Raw genomic sequence first — 19,421 nt, forward strand, 5'->3', positions numbered from 1 at the left:
ATCTTCCTCCCACCGCTTGGTGTCTTCTTGGAGCGTGGCTGCGGCGCCGATTTCGTGAGTGTCTCCTGTCCGGCACCCCCACTTGATTCCATTAACTGGACCGCCATCTAGTTCATTAACATTCTCCTGACAATCTTGGGTTACATGTAAGCTTTTCGCTCCCCGCCTATTTTCAACTCCTTCTTAACTCTATCCTTGTTTTCTAGTCCCGGAATCATCCATGGCATGTCTTCTTCTGCATTTCCTCATTTTGCCCAGCTGACCTTTTCCTCTAGCCTTATATATCATATTGAAATATTGATCCACCGTCATGTCCCATTTATCCATATGATATATGCCCATTCACGACCTCGCCCACACAGACATTCTCTAGTGTACTTGTATTGCTGCATTGATACCATCTTCATGACATTTCTAATGCATTAATCTTTTGTGGATCCATTCCATTTCATTTTTTCCCTTTGTCTACTTTAAAACATGTCTCGCCCGCATTCAATGTACGAGTACCACATCGTCTTCGCTCTCGCTTTCCGTTGTCTCGTCCTCGCTTGTAGTCGCACTGACCGGCCTACTTGAATTTTCGCTCGCACTCACATCCTCGCTCGCAGACTCGCTTTCTCCGCCGTCCACTCCTTCCGTACTCGTCGACTCATCTCCGCTCTCTGTGCTATCCTCTGATGCTGTCGCACCCCTCGCAGCAAGAGCAGCTGGGATCACAGATGAGGCCTTGGGAGTAGCTGGCGTCCTTCCATTGTCCGCATTGTCGTCTTCTGATTCTGTTTCATCTTCTGATTCGCTTTCCTGCGCGTCAAACTGTTGAATCATATGTGATCCAATCATCCAGCATTTTTGGAAATTTTCGCTTTCTGCTCCATCTTTGAGGTCGGTTCCCTTTGATGCTGCGAGACGATGCCATGCGCGAATGTGGTCTTCTTCCACAATGTCTTCCTGGTACAGCGCCGCGAGAATTTGTCCAAAGAGCGACATCCGTGTCGACGTCGCGCAATGAGCCTATCCAACGCGTATCATGAATCAAAATCAAGAAATTGTCAAAAAGCACTGATCAACAAATGTTCCTCACCTGAAGGATGCTAACAGTCTCAACGGGATCAACACCTCCAATCCTGTTAATCAAGTCTCCCCATCGGCCAACAACACTCGCGATCTCCCTGCGCTGCGCGGCAGGATCTCCATCCACCACCGGAATCTTCTCCACGATCGCCGCGACGACGGCCTCTTTGACACGGCTCAGCGGCACATTGCTCGCCATGCGCAGCGTCTTGAGTTCGACCGCCGCGTTGTCGACCGAGTGGCCCTCCGCGAACGCGCGCTCCAAGCTCTGGTTTACCTCCGTGCGGAACTCGGCGTCCGCCATCAGCCCAGCCGCGTCGCCCAGGCCCATGGCAGGCATCTCCACGCCCGACGCATCAGACATGCCCGACACGGACGAACGCTCATGGAAGTCCCCGTCGTCATCATCAGACGACGAACTTTCCTCGTCGTCCGACGACGAGCCATCATCAGAGACCTCTACCTCTACATCGGATGCTGTATCGCCTATTTTAAAGAGAGCACATTTAAGATTAGCATTTGGGAATAGACAAACAGACATATGACATTGATCGAAAAAAAAAAAACGTAGCGTTGGAACGAGTGTGTTATGTGCGATGTGAATTGCAATTGAGTTTTCTTACTCCTCTTGGGAAAAATAGCGAGAAAATTAGGGTACGTACCGAGTCTCATGAACCGCTGGTTCTCATAGTTTTCTGGTCCTTCCACCTCATCCTCTTCATCAGGTGGTGCTCTAGGCCAGACAACGGCGTTCGAATCTTTTCCCAGTGCCGATTTGTCTATTGAATCTTGACCTGTAGTAAAAAAGAAGTTATTTTCAGGGTTCCAATACGACGTGTGAACCACCAATTCGGCGAAATCGCGAAAAAGATGAAGAAAGAAAGAAGAACAGGCAATGAACCACTGGTCCGGATGAAATACACAATAAGATAGGAAAAAGAAAGAAATTATACACACTAGCTTCAACTTCTTCCACGTCAGAGTCGTCGCTGTCGTCGTCCGCATTGCTGTCATTCTCGTCTCTCTTTGTCGACAGCCTTTCAAAGGGTTGCAGGGTTGCATTCGGGCCAACGATGACCCCATCGGCGATCAGACATCCCTTTGGGACGCGTGAGCCATCCTTGATCTGCACGCCAGCGCCTATAATACTCTGCTCGACATGGCAGTTCTCACCAATCACCGCGTTCTCAAAGATGTACGAGTTGCGTATCGTAGAACCGGCTCCAATGGAGCAGTTCTGCCCTATAACGGAGGCTATAACGGACGCGTTATCAGAAACAGTAGTTGACGAGCCGATAAGCGTGTTGGTGCCAATGTTGCATGTTCTATTGTAAAGGGGAAGGAGAAGAGGGCAGCGATGATGTGATGCCATATTTTTAGTGCTCTTGGGTAAAAAATCATGAGGGAGAAGTAATAGTCCACGCACCGTGCAAGGACTACGGTGTTATCCTTTGCGATGTAACGATTGCCACGCGTGTGTTCGTAGATATGTCCACCTGGATGGTTGTCATCTGGTACCAGTGGGAACGTCCATCTTGACAAAATGTCTTTGCTGAAAGACACGGGTGAAAAAACACGAAAAAGTTTCGGGGTTTTGTTTGATGATCAGAACGAGTTGTAACATGGGATTGGATTTGAAAGATTTACCTGATGGATGCATAGCTGCGTGTGTCCTGCACACGAGCCGCGTAGCCTTCCTCAGCAACGTAGCAGTATATATTTTTCATGAGGATGTCAGACGTCAGGATGCCATGCACAAAGTCTCGACGGATATCCAGGTAATCAAAGTTGTCCTGGAATAGAGAGGGGACCTAGAATACCCATTCAAAGAAACGTTACGATCAATCAATACCCATGAACAATCAGCATAACAGACCTCGACGGAACAGACATCGATAGAGCAGTCAATCAGATCGTTTCGGATGTCAAGTTCTGGATGTTCTGCAAAGATCTCGCGTGGAATACTGATGCCCTTCTTTGCAGGATACCCTTGCAGATGTTCATAGTGCAAGCACTCTGACGTATTAGGGTCCAGAACAAACACCGATGATTCTCCCTTTGCTCTGTAAAACAAAAAAAAAAACATAGCACTAAGAGTCCATTAACCAGAGACGAAAGCACATACACACCTCGTCCGATGATTCACGCCGCTCTCTTTCACGACCATCGTCATGATCGCGTCCTTGTTCGTCTTCCTGCGCTCCTTGTGCACGCGCACGACCTCGTCGATCCGGATATTGCTCACCAAGTCGCCCATGACGAGCACAAAATCCGACGTGACCAGCCCGCGCGTGTAAATGTCCCGCATCGCATCGCCCGGCGAGAACGTCTCCTTCGCAGTCATAATCGGGACGATCTTCATCCCTGAGCCCGGTTTAGACCATTTTGACTCCCTTTTTTTGTTCGTTTGTAGTGATTAGAAATACGAGTTGGATCACAAGGATAAGCGAGACAGAGAAAAGCCTACTTGATCGCGTTTTTTACGAGCTCTGCATGAGATCGGCATATCACAAACACCTCCTGAACACCCGCAAGTGCTAGACTTTCAAACGTCCAATCGAGTAGAGGCGCGTTGCAGATCGGGAGCAAGCACTGTGATAACACAAGTCGATGGCCGCCACATAGATTAAACACAAAAAAAGCAATCTGCACAGTAGAACTCTTACTCGAGGCTTCCGTGTCGTAAGAGGTCTGAATCGCTTGTTGAAACTGTCGGCTAGAATGACGGCCTGAAGAACTTCCTCGTCCTCGTCAATGAGCTTTTCTTTGCCTGAATTCGTAGATTTTGCGGCCATGGAGGCTAATGATAAATGAATCCAATTAGATCAGGGAGTCTACCATTGTCCCAATGAGTCATATTGCTTAATTGGGAAATATAAAGAAATTCACGCCATTTTTTTTTCTGAAAAAATCAACCAATGTATTATGAGACCTAAACGATTGAGAGCACGATCCAATGAAGCACTATGGGTATTGGGGGGACAATGGGAATAATGGATCGAGTATTAGGTATAAAAGGCGGAATGTGGCTAGTCGTAAACATCATGAAATAAAAAAAAATGGAAGAAAGCAAAAAGAAAACCATCCGAGCGTATCATAGACGAAAAGACGCGAACATGTTAAACGGTATGATCCACGATATATGGTTCTGTGTGGTATTTAAAAAATGGCCAAGATGGAACAGATGAGAAATGAAGGGGCTCGTCATGGTCGTCGAAAACAAAAAGAGTCGTGCCAATGAAAGAAGGAAGAGTTTAAGCTGTAGCAGCCACAACAGGGGTGGCAGCAGGGGCGGCCTCGACAGGCTTAGCAGCCTCTTCCGTCTTGGTTTCGGGCTCAGCGGCAGCAGCAGCAGGAGCCTCAGTGGTGGCAGGGTTCTCGAGAGGAGCCACGGGGGCGGGCTCATCGATCTTGGGGGGGTGCTCGTCAACTTTGGCGGGAGTGTTGACCTCAGCGGCCTTGGGCTTGGCCTTGAAGAAGTCGCCAACACGGGCGGAGAGACGGCGGCCGACTTTAGCAGCCTTGGCCTCCTTCTTCTCGTCCTTCTAAAATAGAAGGTCAGGGAAGGTTATTTTTAATAGATTGGAGGACAGGAACACACCTTCTCCTCCTTGACCTCCTCAGCAGCGGCAGCGGGGGCAGCCTCAGCGACAGGGGCGGTCTCGCTAACAAAAATGGAAATGGGAGAAAAATTTAAGTGCGATTGGTCGGAAAAAAGAATGTGAAATCAGAAAACTTACGTCTCCTTGACAGGCTCCGCGGCCTCCTCCTTGGGTGCCTCAGCAACAGGGGCCTCTGCAGCAGCAGGCTCCTCTTTGGCAGCGGGAGTCTCCTCAGCAGCGGCAGCGGGTGCAGCAGCCTCGGCCTCCTTATCCTTCTTCTCCTTCTTGGGGCTCTTAGGAGCCTTGGTCTTCTTGTCGTTCTTGAAGGGAGCGAGCAATTTAGAGAGCAAGCTAGGGCTCTTGGGCCTCTCCTCCTTCTTTGCCTCGGTTTCGGCCTGATTGGGGGGAAGAGATATGAGAACAAAGAAGAATGATAATCGATTTGAACATACAGGCTTAGCCTCCTCCTTGGCCTCCTCAGCAACAGGGGCAGCAGCCTCAGCCTCGGTGGCAGCAGGGGCGACAGCGGGAGCCTCAGCCTCTGCGGGGGCAGCAGTCTCGGCCTTTGAAAGAAAGGCAGGTGAGCTGGTTGCTAGAGGGGGGGGGGGGGCAAAAATGGAAAAAAGACGCACGGGGGCAGCAACAGCAGGCTCCTCAGCCTTGGGAGGCTCGACAGCGGGTGTAGCCTCTACAGGCTTGACTTCCTCAACGGGGGCAACGACGGGGGCAGCGGCAGCGGCTTCAGGGGCAGACATTATTGCAGAACGCGACGTGAGCTGAAAGAGATAGCGCGTCTGGTGAGCGGTGGGAAGGAGAAGAAGAAAAGAGGAAGAAAAGAGACTAACTGTGAAGAAGAATTAGATAGAGAGAGAGAAAATTGCGTGCAACGCAGACCAAAACCCGATGGGGAGTTGAGAGAAATTAGGAAGGAAGGGATAGAGAGCGTTTCGAATTCGGTCTTTTTATTTGGTTCTATGTGTTGCTTCTTGTTTGGTTGTTAGCTCGTCAGGGTCGTCGCCATGTTCCATAACTTTCCACATCGATTCTCCGCTGATGGCCCTCTCCCCTCTCCCCTGCCTCTTTCTCCTGCTGCTCTCTCTGTATCCAGATGCCCTGCGCCCTACGAGCGAGCGTCTTTTGGCTGCAGAAAGACAGACCCCTGAGCAGAGAGAGAGAAATGGAGTCATTTTCTTTTTTCTTCAGCAGCCGACATCAAAGCCTAAACGGAGATCCCCGTTTGTCTAGACTAGCATGTCACGTGCCTCCTCTCTCACGCGCGGACTTGGAATGAGGGCAATACTTATTGTTAGCGCCCAGCAGCGGAGCAATGACGCTAGTGCTTGTATAAATACAAGCAGAGATTGGACTGTACTGGACAATGGCTCACCGACTGCTGGCTGTCCTGCCTTGTGTTCTCTTTTTTGTTGCGTTTCTGCTGCTCCTGCTCGTGTCCCTGTCTGCCCCCATCATCACCTCCATCATTCTCTTCCGTCTCTCTGCCAACCTCAATGTCGGGCCCTCTATATTCGCCACCAATGCCACTGGTACAGTTGCCTTTGGTGTCTGGGGCTACTGTGTCTCCGCCCTAAAGGTCGCGTGCGTAGTATTTCTCGCTCTCCATATTCTACCCGTCCTCATTTCATAGTCCAGCATCGCGGGTGTAGATCGCTCGCGAGACGGTCAATGCTCAAAAGTCAGACTGGGATATACATTCGATAGCACCGTAGCAAGAGCGCTGTACGTTATTGCGCGTGATGCAATTCTTGTGTCTAATTCCTCCGTGTATAGCAATGCAGATGATCTCCAGAATATCCTCTCCCGCACCACAACGGCCGCCCTGGTGCTCCACCCTATTGGTATCTATACAACTTTCCATTCTCTCCTCCAGCCCTTGACCTTGTTTTTCCCAAGCTGCCGCTCTCGCCTTCCTCACCCTATTCATTTCCCTCCTTGCCCTCCGACGCGGATCAAATTCCAACTCTAGACTCCCCTCCTTTCTCACCATGGGCATCGCCAGCCTTACTGCTTTCCTCACCACAGTCGTCTTCCTCATCGATGTCATCGTCGTGGCTGTCGTGCGCGCACGCGTCCGCAACGCCACCGATGACCACCTCGACCTCGTATGGGGCAATGCCGTACGTCTATCATAAATAGCCCCACCATGTCCAAACTCAATTGCTTCCCTTTCCCTTCAGGTCTGGATGACGCTTGGCGCCGCGGTAGCATTGTGGCTCGCCCTAGCTGGTGCGTGCTACGGCATGGTCGCAGCCCGACGGACAAACAGGTGCCCATCCTTGTAACTCCTGAGCTCGAGCTTCTCCTGATATATATCTCGATTTGTATATGTTGCATTGACCGCGCGCAGAAAATCCACGACCACCTATTGATCTTCTCCGACAAATACCATGCCTTCTACTGAACATCATGACATCATCCCACTCATGGACCCTACGAAATCACACTCGCACGACCACATACGATACGAAGATAATCCACACGGAATGTAATAATTCAAATACTTTTTTCTCTCTGTTTCCATTTTACAATTACACCATACTGACACCTTACCGCATCTTCCTAATACCCATTGTATCTGCATACCGATTCTTCCTGTAGCAGTAGTCTACATATATATATAGCCCGCTGGACTAAGCATAATCTATATTAGTCGTCTTTTCCAACATTCATAAAGCACAGGAACCACCCCATTCTCAGGTTGTCCTGGTTCCTATTCAAAGAAGATGCTCTAAGTGGGACTAAACGAGGGATCGGACGACAGGAGATCATTTCCCATCCCATTCTGACATGTCAATTAGCCCGGCCGATAAGAGTACAAGCTCCAAGGTCGCTCGAAATAACCTTGCACCAAGAAGACACTGAACTGACTAGTCTTTGCGCTCACGATAGCTAATTACATCTCACCGAATTACCGGTACAACACAAAAACAAATATTCCTTGTCAATAGAACGAAAAACAAGATAAAGAAAAAAACAAATAGAAAATATAGAAAATCCCACTAGATACGAACGAACGAAGCGAAAAAAGAATAAAAAAATCAACGGTCCCTCGACGGAGTGTTGCCTCTTCTCGGCGTGCCAGGCGTCTTGCGCGGCGTCGCAGGGACACTCGTCAGCCGTCTGTCCCCCACCGCCACCGCCCCGCTCTCTGCCGCCCGCTGCACCTCCTTCGCCGCCCGCCGTGCCGCATCCCCCACCATCGCCGCCGGCCTCTCCCGATCCACCCTCGACAGCGCACGGAGCAAGTCCAGCTGATCCGCCGGCCCCTTCATCGTCCCCGCCGGCGCAACATACGTCGCCAGCAGCCCCGCCGCCGTGCGCGGTGCAGCAGCCACCTCCCCGCCCTCCGTGTGCAGCACCGTCCGCGACGCCAGCTTCGCAGAAAGCAAGTCAAACCGCTCGTTCAGCGCCTTCTCCGCAATATTCGTCGTCATCCGCGCAGCTGACACGAATGCGAATATCTGGTCGACTTTGTACTCCAGCTCGGGCAGCCGCCGCTTCAGCTCCGCCTCTATATCGCTCCTCGACATGTTCATCGACCCACGCCGCCCTGCTACCGCGCCGCCGCCGATCGGCCGCTCGTCGCCCACGGCGCGGTGCCCTAGCACAGATTTCGCGAGCGCGAGCGCGGGTCGGAATTCGGGTGAAATTTCGTGTTCTTGTGGGATGAAATAGCTTTCCATCTCGCTCAGGTCGCCCGTCGCCCGCCGTTTGCCCTTGGCTTTGGCGGAGAGTGCCCCAGGATCGAGTTGCACGGCCGCAGCGCGCTTCTCTAGGGAGCTTTGAAGTCCTTTAGTGTACGTATCATAACCATATGATACCTTCTTCCAAGATTCCTCCTCCGCTTGAGCTCTAAAAACAGGATGATAAGCCATTAACCGCGATTTTTAACCGTGTAGAAAACTTACTGTTGGATATGCTGGGTATATCTGACCTCCCACTGTCGATTCCGCACGTTTTGTTCGTTTTCACGAAGATCTTCGGGCGGTCTCGTGCTACTGCTCGCAGCTTCTGGCTCGTATAAGCTGAGGTTTATTTCTTTCCCAGCCAACATACGAACCAGTCCTTCCTGAACACTTTTCAACACCTGCGCGCCTTGCGTGGATAACGGGGGCAGAGTCGGCGGAGGAGGTTTTGAGGAAGAAGATGAGGATGAGGATGTTGTAGATGACGGATTCGAGGCGGCTCTTAATGAACACCATATTAACAACTGTCGAAGACGTTCAGGTTCTGGTAGGTCACAATCAATATGTTTGTGAAAGCTACTCTCAGAGACAGAGTTGTGTGGTTGAGCTGCAAAAAATGAGATTTTAAAAGTTCCTACAAACACGAAAACACATGTTGAACATACTGATAATACCAGTGGCTTGGTACGAAGAACTAGTCCGTTTCCCTCTCCCATTGACAGAGCTCTTCCGCCGGTGCCCTGTCGGCCTCCCGTTAGCTTCGTACGCCTGCGACCGGTCGTTGTTGATCACAAGCAGCGACGAGTCAATGGTAGAGTGTACACGAGACTGTCGTCGAAGCATGTCTGTCTCGTCCTCCATGGCTCTCACATCCATCTCCACCTCCGCATCCTCATTACGATCGTGGGTCGCTTTCGATGATTTAGATTTGCTCGGAGGGCGTGTAATGGTCTCCGAGTCTGCTCGGAACTTCTTCGCTGGGTGTTTAGAAGGGCCAGCTTGCAGAGGCTGCGATGAATAACGGGTCGGTATTGATTCGGTGGTGTTTGAAGGAGCGGGCTGAGATAGTGTCGGCCCGATATCTCGGGGATGAACGATCAAGAGACCGCCATGACCATCGTCATTATTCACTACACCCACTACAAAACAAACATCAGCATCTCTACGCGTTATTCGTTCGGGGCTGGCACACATACGCTTCCGCTTATTCGACGCGCTTTTGGCCTAAACATAAGCAGCAAATCTTATTAGCCAGTTGTTCTTTCGAAAAAAATGCGTATATCGTCAAAGAAATACGCGCCTCCTTCTTCGCTCTTTTTGCAGCGGCCGCATTTAACAGTGGATTCGACATTTGAGGTGCGCTCGATGCGCGCGACAACGGCGGGAGAAGCTGAGCAGGGTTTGATGCATGGCTCCCACGGTCCGCAATCAACAAGTCGCGTGACAGTAACGGTGACAACGCCTCAACACGGAAGTGCCACTGTCACGCACGCGTCTCGCTTGTTCCACCCACAACATCGTTTTGCTCACCCACAGTTGACATCTTTACATCGCTTATCAAATGTTCCGCCAAAAATTTCTGATTCATTCAGTGTATATAGGACCCAAAAGCTGGGTCCAGTTCAACGTGGGCAGACTCAATAACCAAATATGAAAGGAATAAATGTATATTAAATCTACGCTTTTTCTTCCGCTAATTTGGCTGCAGCCTTTGAGCGCGGAGGAGGGCGCAGACCCTTCGCTTTCATGCGCTTCCGTTTTGCCTCTACAAAATAATCAGATACAGCCATTCTAAAAGATTCACAAGTTGCATACCTTCAAGATAAGGAGCATCCTCAGATTCATCAAATCCTTGGAACTTGGGTGTTTCCTCAGGCACATCTGCCTTGAACGCATCGTCAACTATCACAGGCTCCGATTCCTCAGCATCAGCCTTCGGTAGTGTCTTCGAGCGCTTCTCGACTTTGAACTTGGCAACATAGAAACCATCCATATTGTGCACGTGGGGGTAGAATCGTCTGGTGAGGTGTACACTGGGGTTGAACGTCTTTCCCCTATAAGAGGTGAAACCTTCGCGACCAAACTGCAGACCAGTATCGACGAGCTTCACATTAGGTCTTTTGCGCAGGGCATAGTCGACGACGGCCTCGTTCTCTTCCACAGTCACTGAGCAGGTCGAATAAACAAGGTATCCACCAGTTTTCGACTCTGGGCTAACACTATCGATTGCACAAAGGATCAACTGCTTTTGAAGGTGGGACAGGAGGGTGAAGTCGCGTTCCGACTAGATATAAAGTCAACGAAGACATCGATAGAAAACATACGTCACTGCGTACCTTGTTGATTTTTACGCTGGGGTCTTTGCTGATAACACCAGTTCCACTGCAGGGGGCATCCAACAACACTCGGTCAAATCCTCCCATAACCTTGGGGAATTCTCTTCCATCATATGAGCAAACGATCACATTCTTGCAACCTAGGCGGTGCACGTTGGCGGTCAAACTCTTCGTTCTGGCCTTGTTCGCGTCATTGGCAAAGACGACGCCAGTATTTTGCATCAGTGCAGCCATATGCGTTGTCTTTCCACCAGGAGCAGATGCCATATCAAGGACTCGTTCGTTGGGTTCAGGTGAGAGGGCAATGACGGGAAGGAAAGAAGAAGCGGCTTGCAGCATGTAATGTCCGGCGAGATATTCAGGCGTTGCACCGATTGGAACGTTACTCTCAAATACTTGGAGGCCCACATTCGTCCATTTCCCGATGGGCTCAAGATTCACACCACGGTTAACAAGACCTTGCGCCAAATCGCGCCGTCTTGTTTTGAGGGTATTTGTTCTGATTGTTACGGGGCGTGGTACTTCATTGGCCTCGAAAAACTCGATAGCCTGTTTAAATTTCAATAAACGCCAGAATCGGTGTTTAAACACATATAAAGCCTCACCTCATTGACAGGGAAAAGTAGGAAGAGCTTTTCAGCCAAGAATTCGTTATAACCGTAGTAGCTAGCGATGTCAGCGACGAGTTGATCAATGTACTCAGAACGAGCTCTTCAAAAAAAGACTGTCAGTAAGTACAGTTACCAAATATCAAGGAAAACACGGATTTCTTACCGTCCTTTCTCGGCTCTTTTACTAAACTTTGCAAGCACACGCACGCACTCCCTCATGCGTCTTTGAACGAGATGCACATCAGGGCCTCCGCTAGCTTTCTCCTTCTCGCGTTCTTCTGCAGTTGGCAGGCGGAAGGGCTCAATATTCATATCACCATTAGCATCCTCCTCTGCATCCATATCCACATCGTCGTCGTCTTCCTCGGCAGCAGCTTGAGCTTCCGCTATGTCAAGTTCGGCTTCGGCAACAGCACGCGCCTCCAATTTCTGTGAACGCGCTGCCATATTCTTCATGGTTACACGCTCATATTCTTCCTCCTCGTCGGAATCTGAGCTAGATTGGTCTGACTGTGTTGGGATAATCTTTTTAGGACGTTCTGCCTGTTTCGATTTTTTGGATTTAGTAGGTGCAACTTGAACTTCTTCCTCTTCATCATCGGACCCAAAGTCAAATTCTTGGGCTTCTCCCTCGAGATACTCATCGCTAAATAATTGTCAATAAAAAGTCAACCAGAAAATGAGTGACGGAAGTGACAAACTTTTCTTCTCCCTCGTCAGATTCAAGATCATCGAGTCCACCAACAAATGCACCAGGTTCCTCTTCATCACTTTCGTTGAACATGGGCCTATCAAAATGATTAATTTATTAAAGGATGGCTGCGTCAAAGTTTGGAGAAAACGCACCTCGAATGTGCCTGCAATTCCTCGTCGTCTTCCACATCTTCCCATCCTTCAGAGCCATCTTCATCAGCATGTTCGGGAGCCTTTTTCTTTTTGCTAGTCTTCTGCGGCTTTTCCTTTGTTGAGGCCTTCTCTTTTCCTTTTCCTTTTCCATTCAGATCCTTGACCCTCTTCGTAGGCCGTGGACTCGGCTTTCCATCGTCTTGACCCTCATTGTCGGCATCAGCCTTGCGTTTTCCTAACTGTTTTTTGGAAGTCCATGTTTTGGAATCAAGTGATTCGGGCGGCGCCTGCTTGTTCTTTGCTCGGCGGCCCATAGTTTTGTATGAAGATTAATGAAGGATCAACTGCTTCGAGCGAAACTCAGAACTTTGAAAAAAATAATTGAGTGACATATTGGCACGTGGGGGTGTTAGGAACTGACGAATTGATCAAACAACAGCGGCAATACGGACCGCAAGACAGGGACCTACTTAGAGGGATCATTGCGGGGAAGGCATCAAGAGGGCATTCAACGCCAGACTCTGTCAAACTTCAATGCACAGGCAACTTGATTTGCAAATGAAAGAGTTTATGTGGAAAGCAGATCTTTTAGTCATCATTCGTATGATTAACTCGATTTTCTATGCTGGTTTACATTAAATGCAATCTCAAATTGATTTCGTCCACTTGTCCTTTAGCCAATTCTCAGCCCCAGAACAAATCCAGCGACGAACGACGCCCTTGGCTGGAAATCGGCCGTCAAGAAGTCTATCATCCAATTCCAAAGCGAAAGAACATTGGGGGGTCTGGTTCCTCCCGCAGCATCTTTGGTGTAAAATAAATTCTCAAACTTGCTTGCGGCCTTGTTCCAATCGACGCGGACAAGCGATGCTGAGCCCATATACTATAGTCGACATGCGTCAGATATGATTGCGGATAACGATCTAAAAGAGTTCATATCACACACCTGGAGGAGGACGAAAACACCACCGAGGAACCACGCGACTGCTTTAGCACCTTTTTTGACAAACACTCCGGCGCATAACCCCACAACCGTGCCAAAGCTCAATTCATACAACGACACAGATGATACAGGAGGAGGGGGCCTATCGTCCGGGTAAATAGAGTCTGTTGCTTTCGGAGGTGGAGGTGCTGACGAGATCCATTTACTGTAAGTCAAAGTCTACCTGCGCTGGGAAAAGTAATACTGACCATCACAGAAAACAGGTTCCTTCCGAAGAGTAGACAACCCAATACCAACTCCAGCAACAGCAATCCCTTTTGTTACGAAAGATAAGCTTGGACGATTCTGCCCAGCCTCGTGCAATGCCCTCCATATCGGAGAAGGGAAATTACGGGAAGTAGTAGAGGCAAACCGGGAGCCAGAGGTTGAGAATGGCTTCAAGGTGGGGTGAGAGAACAATTGTCTAGCATTGGCACTTTTTCCGTTTGCTGCCGACGTCAGGCAGCGCCGTGATACGAGTGAAGGTAGGACGAATGCCATGGACGCAGCGTGTAAGTCAAGTTTTAAGTGTGTGTACCCGGGTTTTGAATTTGGGCAGCGAGCGCGACATCTTACGGGTGACGTCATCGACAACCTATGTCGTTCGCGGCCGTACGCATAGACGCTTTGATTTCGATTTTCTATTTACTATCTTACATATTGGGATCCTTGATAAATTATTATTGAAGTTGACATCTCCAAAATGCTTTACTCTAAATTGCAAAGAAGAACTCGAATGGCAGTGTTAAATATAACCAGCCATCTTACTCCCTTCCTTCAACACGGCGTCCTCCATTAACATGACGTGGTTCGGTTGCTTGTTGCCTCCAGTAGTTCACTGCATCCATCCGGTTACCGTTCGATGCTGCCCAATTATTCGGTGGTGGAGCGCTTCCAGTACGATACTCTCCATTCATTTGCGCACCCACCATCATTTGCCCGATCTGTTCGTGCAAGCTAGCAGTATCCAGAGAAGCCCCGTATCGCTGTACATTTCTCCCCTCAAACCTTGCTGGAGACGGTGGAAGCACAGGATGAGCCGGTAAAACCGCAGAGAGTGGTGTAACAGGCAGGTTACTGAATGATCCATGTTGGGGCGATGGTGATCGCGGAACCGAAGAGACGCTAGGGTTGCGACTGGGTTGAGGATGAGAGTGAGCATGCATGCTATCAGGGCTAGTCGGAGAGTCAAGAGAACGAGCCAGTGGAGATGGTGTGCGCATCATGAGGGCTTCACGCATTTGCATTGCCATAGACTGTTGCTGATTTGACGCTATATTGTTGACAGGCGCAACGGGAGACGCTAACGGACTAGTAACACGAGGAGGGTAGTAGGCTGGACCTCTCCTCTGTGAATAACCAGGCTGGCTGGGCGGCTGAGGGAAATTCAGATTTAACCCATTACCAACATAACCAAGGCCAGGAGGAGGAGAAGAATAACCGGGTTGCATTTGATAGGGAGCATACTGTGATTGATTTGACATGACCGACATCGGAGTGCCTTGTCTTGACACTGGGTCGCTGAAGTACTGCTGAGTAGCTATCTGAGGTGCCTGTAACTGTTGCGCAGCTCGAGGTCGGGGAGCTGGAATCCTATTGCTGATATAATACCTTTGTCGAGTGGAGGCCCGGATATTCGACACAGTACTAGGGGCCATAGAACGAACAGATCCTGCAGGAGTTGCGGATCGGTAGTAGTTATTATAAGGACCTGGAGACATCTGTGTGCTGGCAATAGAAGGAATGGAGGGCGTCCGCACAGGACGAGCAGGCCTTTGAGGTGTCGCGGGGATATAGCTATAGGGTGTTATCCGCCCATTCTCAACGGGGTACGGGCGTGCGCTGCGAATAGAATTTTGCGTAGCTACTGCCTGCAAGGGTCCAACGTAGGATTTTTGGGAGTACGCTGAGCGATCTGACCCAAAAGAACTGGTGCTGAATCTTTTTTCGCGCTTTTCTGCCAGACTCAAAGCAAGCAGAGCTTCGGGATTTGGTCGCGGTTTCGGCTCTGGGATATAAGACATAGCAGCCAGATAGAATGCAAAAAGTAGGACTAAAAAGTTCTTCAAATTTTCGGCAGATATGTTTAATAATTTGAAGGCTTACGAAGTCCTGAAAGTGACCAACTACCATAGATTGCTGCAGTTTGAACTGTTTTGCAAGTTGATACTGGGCCTGAGTAATGGTTAGGTATGCTTATAGTAATGCCAGTTATTCTACTGACCAAGATTATTACATGGAATGTCCTGGTTAAAAAGAGCAAGGGCGACGGTCCCGCCTAGATAGAGAGTCAGAAGAAATACATTAAATTGTGATTATAGACTTGCCGACTTGGAAAAAAAGTAGAATTGCTATGCGGATGCCGTCCAGCCAAAGACGAAAGCGGAATATAAGCCTATACCATTTCATCGTTATACACAATTCACGTTTCCGATGAAATATGGTTACATTAGGTAGAACATGACGGAAGAGAGCGCATCGATCGTCACAAGGACGATAACGACAGTGCCTTGAACGCAAATGAAAGATGAGTCTGGGTGAAATTTCGAGGAGTCGATGTACTCACGTTGTTCGACATCGTACGACGCCCATCCTCGCACCAAAAGAACGGCATATACCGCCGTAAACCCAATACTAAGCATTGTGGACACGGCTTCAGGCTCTCATGTCAACGATGACTAGACAGTACCATTGAAAATATAAAGCATACATAGCACCAGGACGCGAACCATCTTAAAGATCGACCATGATCTAGCATTATTGACCGCCATTGCTTATTCTGCTCCGATAGCAGGGTATCCCAACCAAAAAAGAAAAATAGAAAAGAACGTGCGGGTACCCAAGAAAAATAAACGAATGAGAGAAAGAGAAGAAAAGAGCCACCAGGACGACGAAAAGGTCGAGAGCAGCCAAAGAACGACTCTGAACCGTTTCAAAGAAAAGAAAAGGCGAGAAAAAAGGGTGACACATATTCACCGCAGGCCATTCTTATGAGAGGCCATTCTCAGTGGGAAAGCTATGATTCATATGCACAGAAGATGATCCTGATTGACGATTGACAAGACAGATCTGCCTACTGCTATTCTTGCTGCACAGCGGCAGTGTGAATGTGGCAGATGGATAGGTTTCGTGCATACACAGGACGGAATTAATCAGGGCGCTGGCTGCCAGGTGGGTTTATCTGAGACTCGGCAGAGAATGTCCAAAGAAACGGTAGACTGGTAGTAACCATGAAAGCGCGAATGGTATTGAGAGGAGGACAAGGTCGCGAGCAGTTCCTAGATGACGATGATGAACGAAAGAGAAGGCCTAAAATTAGACAGGGGCTCAAAGAATTCTCACGGTCGCAACACGCCCTTGGGACTTGGGCTAACCAACTTTAACTGTGCCATGATTGTCTATAAAGAACTCGTTCTGACAGCGCTCGTGCCCCCCTCCCTACCAAACTGGAGGCCAGCGCCCGCGTCTTGACATATGTCAGAACAACAACCTCTCCTCCCGGCCCATAATTCTCCATACGATGACCGCGGCGAGTCAGAGTCGCAAGGAGACAAAGGCCGCTTGACTGAATTTCGCACCAAGACGGCCCATGTACTCGAGCACCCGACACTGCATAAAGTAGTAATCACCCTGGTACGTTATCTCCTAGTTTCATCGTCCAACTCCCAACCGACGTCCTTGTCCATCTCAAACAATCGTTCGGTAAAAATAGATCACCGTGGACGCCATCTGTGTGCTTGCAGATCTAGCGTACAGTTTCCTATCGCCCACTTGTGCGCCTCCTGGCGAAGGCGATAACCCGGAATGGCTTGAGGTTCTCTCTCATATTTCGCTGGCCATCACCACTCTTTTCCTGATTGAAATTCCGCTCAATCTGTGGGCCTTTGGCCCGCAACACATAAATCCCTTTGGACCAGTCCCTCATGCAGGGTTACATGCGTTTGATTCCATCATTATCTTGACAACATTTGTCCTGGAGGTCATACTCCGTGGAAAAGAAAGAGAGCTGGCCGGATTGCTTGTCATACTTCGTCTGTGGAGGCTTGTCAAGTTGGTCGGAGGTAGACATTTCTAATCAGTTACTCAATTTCAGTGTGCTAAAGAACTTTGCTAGGAGTGGCCGTGGGCGCGGGGGAACTCGAGGAAGAAACAGCTAAGGAACTGGAAGAAATGAAAGCCGAACTTGACAAAGTCAGAGCGGAGCTAAACGACACCTTGAAAGAAAACGCAATCCTCAAGGCAAGGCTTCAACAAATACAAGAATAATGGACTTGGATTTCTATTTGCTGCAAGGATACTAAAGTTACATGGGATAATACAGTAATTAGGATGTGCCGATGATAGTAATATCGTTGAAAGCCTGGTCCATATGCCATTTGCTCTCGTGTCATAAGATGCTAAATGTCCCAAAAAAAATGTAGTCGTTAGCGTGCCCAGTCTCAGAGGCGTATGGGATCAGCTCTGATCCATTCGGATAGTCGGGGAAGAGGAATAGGCTTGTCATCGTCTGTAACAGACAGTGGGAAAGAGCTCTTGTGCGCATGGTAATGCGTTGTGTACTGGGCCGGGCTCTCCGACCTCGCCAAAACTCCAGACTCGCGGAATTTCTCAACGTATCGTGAGCCTGCGACACCAACGCCTGCAGTGCGGTCCGGGAACGATGGGAAGCTCAAGTCGAAGGACGTGTGCGCGATGGGGTTCAAAGTAGGAGAGGTACGAGTAGACGAGGCTGAGCCTTGCGGTCTGGCAAACGGATGGTCAATGCCGCGGCGAATATTCGTCGGTGCCCATGGGGTCGATTCCTCAATCGAATCACGAATGGGATACGCTTTCTTTCTCCCAGAAGTAGACTCGATATCCTCGTAGAAGGCACTGTATGGATCTTCGTCGTCCGAATAGGGTTTGGTTTGGAAGAAGTCCCGAACAACTTTATCTTTGTTCGGAGATGCGCGATTTTGTCCGAACCAATCTATCGTGTATACGGTTTGCCTCCAGATATGGGGATATGAGTCTTTGTGAACGAGGGTTGAAATAGCCAATGTCAAGAAATATGCGAGAGCTATGAGGAACTAAATTAGATACAATGGCGAATATACCGTTAGCGACTTACAAAGAACGCTACTGAGCCATGACGATGGCACTAGGAGCAGAGAAGACGTGCATGCGCCCGAATTGGTTATAGAAATAGATTCAACACCATTGAACTCGTTGAGATTCGGGTGGCATGCATCAAGACCGTTGACGGTGGCACTGAGGGCTCCAGCTATACCAGTGTTAGACTAGGAAGGAAGCCTGAGGGACGAAATAGCATACCTAACTGGAAGAAACTCATTAACCCCACCCAACCACATTCTATGAAAGTGCGGGAAATCTGATGTCTAGGGCGAAAAAATTCCGCTAGGGCACTGTATAGACAATCAATAAGAATGTTGGTGGCGAAAACTAGGGTGATCGCACTTACAATATGATACATAGAAGGAACAATGAGCTCTCGAACGCGATAAAGATCGAGGATGCAGGTGTTGACGGTGCCGTGTTGATGTTCCATGAAGCGAAAATGAGAGTAAGGAAAGCGAGGTTGCCTAAAAGAGCTAATGGGAGCGCGTTTTCAAGGTGAGCCATAACAATTTAGGGTTCGAAGAACACAACACGCACTGAGGAGAACCAAACGAAAGATTAGAAAGGGGTTTCGTAGCAGGTGGCTCGTGAGAGGGGTCTCGATAAGACCAGACTCTGCATGTTGGAAAGACATCGTAAAGGGATAATACAAGCAGATAGAATTGGTTCGTTCTAGAGAGTTCTTAGCAAGCAAAGGATACTATCGACCAGCGGGCTGCGTGAATTGAGGCGAAAGGGAAGAGACAGAATACAAAATCAAGACGAAACGAGCCTGCAGATAAAGCAAACAGAAGAGCAGTGGCCCGAATCCTTTGTCCAGCCAGTGACGGGGGAAGAGATCAATGGTTCGGTTTGGCATCCCTTTATGAAGCATACCGGGTCGGCCCTTACTTGATGGGACACGGTGGCATTCTGCCGCTATGTGGGAGCCAAGAAGGCGCTGGCTGAGTGGAACAATGCCCAAAAAAATTTCTCATAGCGCTGCATCTCGAGTACAAGGCCATTGTGTGTCGAACAATAAGAGCTGCATTTACCTAACAGACCGCGTGGTTACCCATCAACTCGCCAGTTCAAACTAGGCGCTCACGCTGGGGTTAGGGTTTCGGTGATCGCCGACGAGCGACTTGGGACACGCGTCTCGTGCTCGACGC

The 19,421-nt window shown here is 49.3% G+C and overlaps 9 protein-coding genes across 9 annotated transcripts; 2 read left to right on the top strand and 7 right to left on the bottom strand.

Annotated features, from left to right (window-relative positions):
* Nucleotides 1-492: 492 nt before the first annotated feature.
* JR316_0003710 (putative translation initiation factor eIF-2B subunit epsilon) lies at nucleotides 493-3,866 on the bottom strand (the record flags this gene model as incomplete). Its single annotated transcript, XM_047889481.1, has 10 exons — nucleotides 493-1,011; nucleotides 1,082-1,557; nucleotides 1,734-1,865; nucleotides 2,029-2,396; nucleotides 2,498-2,623; nucleotides 2,719-2,882; nucleotides 2,948-3,134; nucleotides 3,201-3,464; nucleotides 3,539-3,663; nucleotides 3,738-3,866. 10 exons carry the CDS (start codon nucleotides 3,864-3,866, stop codon nucleotides 493-495), a joined length of 2,490 nt encoding a protein of 829 aa, XP_047751855.1.
* Nucleotides 3,867-4,325: 459 nt separating this feature from the next.
* JR316_0003711 (uncharacterized protein) lies at nucleotides 4,326-5,428 on the bottom strand (the record flags this gene model as incomplete). Its single annotated transcript, XM_047889482.1, has 4 exons — nucleotides 4,326-4,616; nucleotides 4,673-4,736; nucleotides 4,812-5,068; nucleotides 5,126-5,428. The coding sequence occupies 4 exons, from the start codon at nucleotides 5,426-5,428 to the stop codon at nucleotides 4,326-4,328; spliced, it is 915 nt and encodes a 304-aa protein (XP_047751856.1).
* A 1,248-nt stretch (nucleotides 5,429-6,676) lies between these two features.
* On the top strand, nucleotides 6,677-7,325 carry JR316_0003712 (uncharacterized protein; the record flags this gene model as incomplete). The annotated part of the gene is made up of 3 exons (XM_047889483.1): nucleotides 6,677-6,808; nucleotides 6,869-6,957; nucleotides 7,313-7,325. The coding sequence occupies 3 exons, from the start codon at nucleotides 6,677-6,679 to the stop codon at nucleotides 7,323-7,325; spliced, it is 234 nt and encodes a 77-aa protein (XP_047751857.1).
* A 404-nt stretch (nucleotides 7,326-7,729) lies between these two features.
* Nucleotides 7,730-9,728, bottom strand: JR316_0003713 (Kinetochore protein mis13; the record flags this gene model as incomplete). The annotated part of the gene is made up of 4 exons (XM_047889484.1): nucleotides 7,730-8,543; nucleotides 8,600-8,984; nucleotides 9,043-9,516; nucleotides 9,674-9,728. 4 exons carry the CDS (start codon nucleotides 9,726-9,728, stop codon nucleotides 7,730-7,732), a joined length of 1,728 nt encoding a protein of 575 aa, XP_047751858.1.
* Nucleotides 9,729-10,053: 325 nt separating this feature from the next.
* Nucleotides 10,054-12,484, bottom strand: JR316_0003714 (rRNA (cytosine-C5-)-methyltransferase nop2; the record flags this gene model as incomplete). The annotated part of the gene is made up of 7 exons (XM_047889485.1): nucleotides 10,054-10,142; nucleotides 10,193-10,661; nucleotides 10,714-11,262; nucleotides 11,319-11,424; nucleotides 11,488-11,970; nucleotides 12,026-12,112; nucleotides 12,171-12,484. 7 exons carry the CDS (start codon nucleotides 12,482-12,484, stop codon nucleotides 10,054-10,056), a joined length of 2,097 nt encoding a protein of 698 aa, XP_047751859.1.
* Nucleotides 12,485-12,843: 359 nt separating this feature from the next.
* JR316_0003715 (FUN14 domain-containing protein 1) lies at nucleotides 12,844-13,653 on the bottom strand (the record flags this gene model as incomplete). Its single annotated transcript, XM_047889486.1, has 3 exons — nucleotides 12,844-13,053; nucleotides 13,117-13,301; nucleotides 13,362-13,653. The coding sequence occupies 3 exons, from the start codon at nucleotides 13,651-13,653 to the stop codon at nucleotides 12,844-12,846; spliced, it is 687 nt and encodes a 228-aa protein (XP_047751860.1).
* Nucleotides 13,654-13,916: 263 nt separating this feature from the next.
* JR316_0003716 (uncharacterized protein) lies at nucleotides 13,917-15,176 on the bottom strand (the record flags this gene model as incomplete). Its single annotated transcript, XM_047889487.1, has 1 exon — nucleotides 13,917-15,176. One exon carries the CDS (start codon nucleotides 15,174-15,176, stop codon nucleotides 13,917-13,919), a length of 1,260 nt encoding a protein of 419 aa, XP_047751861.1.
* Nucleotides 15,177-16,626: 1,450 nt separating this feature from the next.
* On the top strand, nucleotides 16,627-17,418 carry JR316_0003717 (Voltage-gated hydrogen channel 1; the record flags this gene model as incomplete). Its single annotated transcript, XM_047889488.1, has 3 exons — nucleotides 16,627-16,785; nucleotides 16,865-17,213; nucleotides 17,267-17,418. 3 exons carry the CDS (start codon nucleotides 16,627-16,629, stop codon nucleotides 17,416-17,418), a joined length of 660 nt encoding a protein of 219 aa, XP_047751862.1.
* A 173-nt stretch (nucleotides 17,419-17,591) lies between these two features.
* On the bottom strand, nucleotides 17,592-18,774 carry JR316_0003718 (uncharacterized protein; the record flags this gene model as incomplete). The annotated part of the gene is made up of 4 exons (XM_047889489.1): nucleotides 17,592-18,211; nucleotides 18,263-18,415; nucleotides 18,466-18,557; nucleotides 18,614-18,774. The coding sequence occupies 4 exons, from the start codon at nucleotides 18,772-18,774 to the stop codon at nucleotides 17,592-17,594; spliced, it is 1,026 nt and encodes a 341-aa protein (XP_047751863.1).
* Between the last annotated feature and the right edge of the window lie 647 nt (nucleotides 18,775-19,421).

This window comes from Psilocybe cubensis, chromosome 3, assembly GCF_017499595.1.
Source record: "Psilocybe cubensis strain MGC-MH-2018 chromosome 3, whole genome shotgun sequence".
NCBI lineage: Eukaryota > Fungi > Basidiomycota > Agaricomycetes > Agaricales > Agrocybaceae > Psilocybe > Psilocybe cubensis.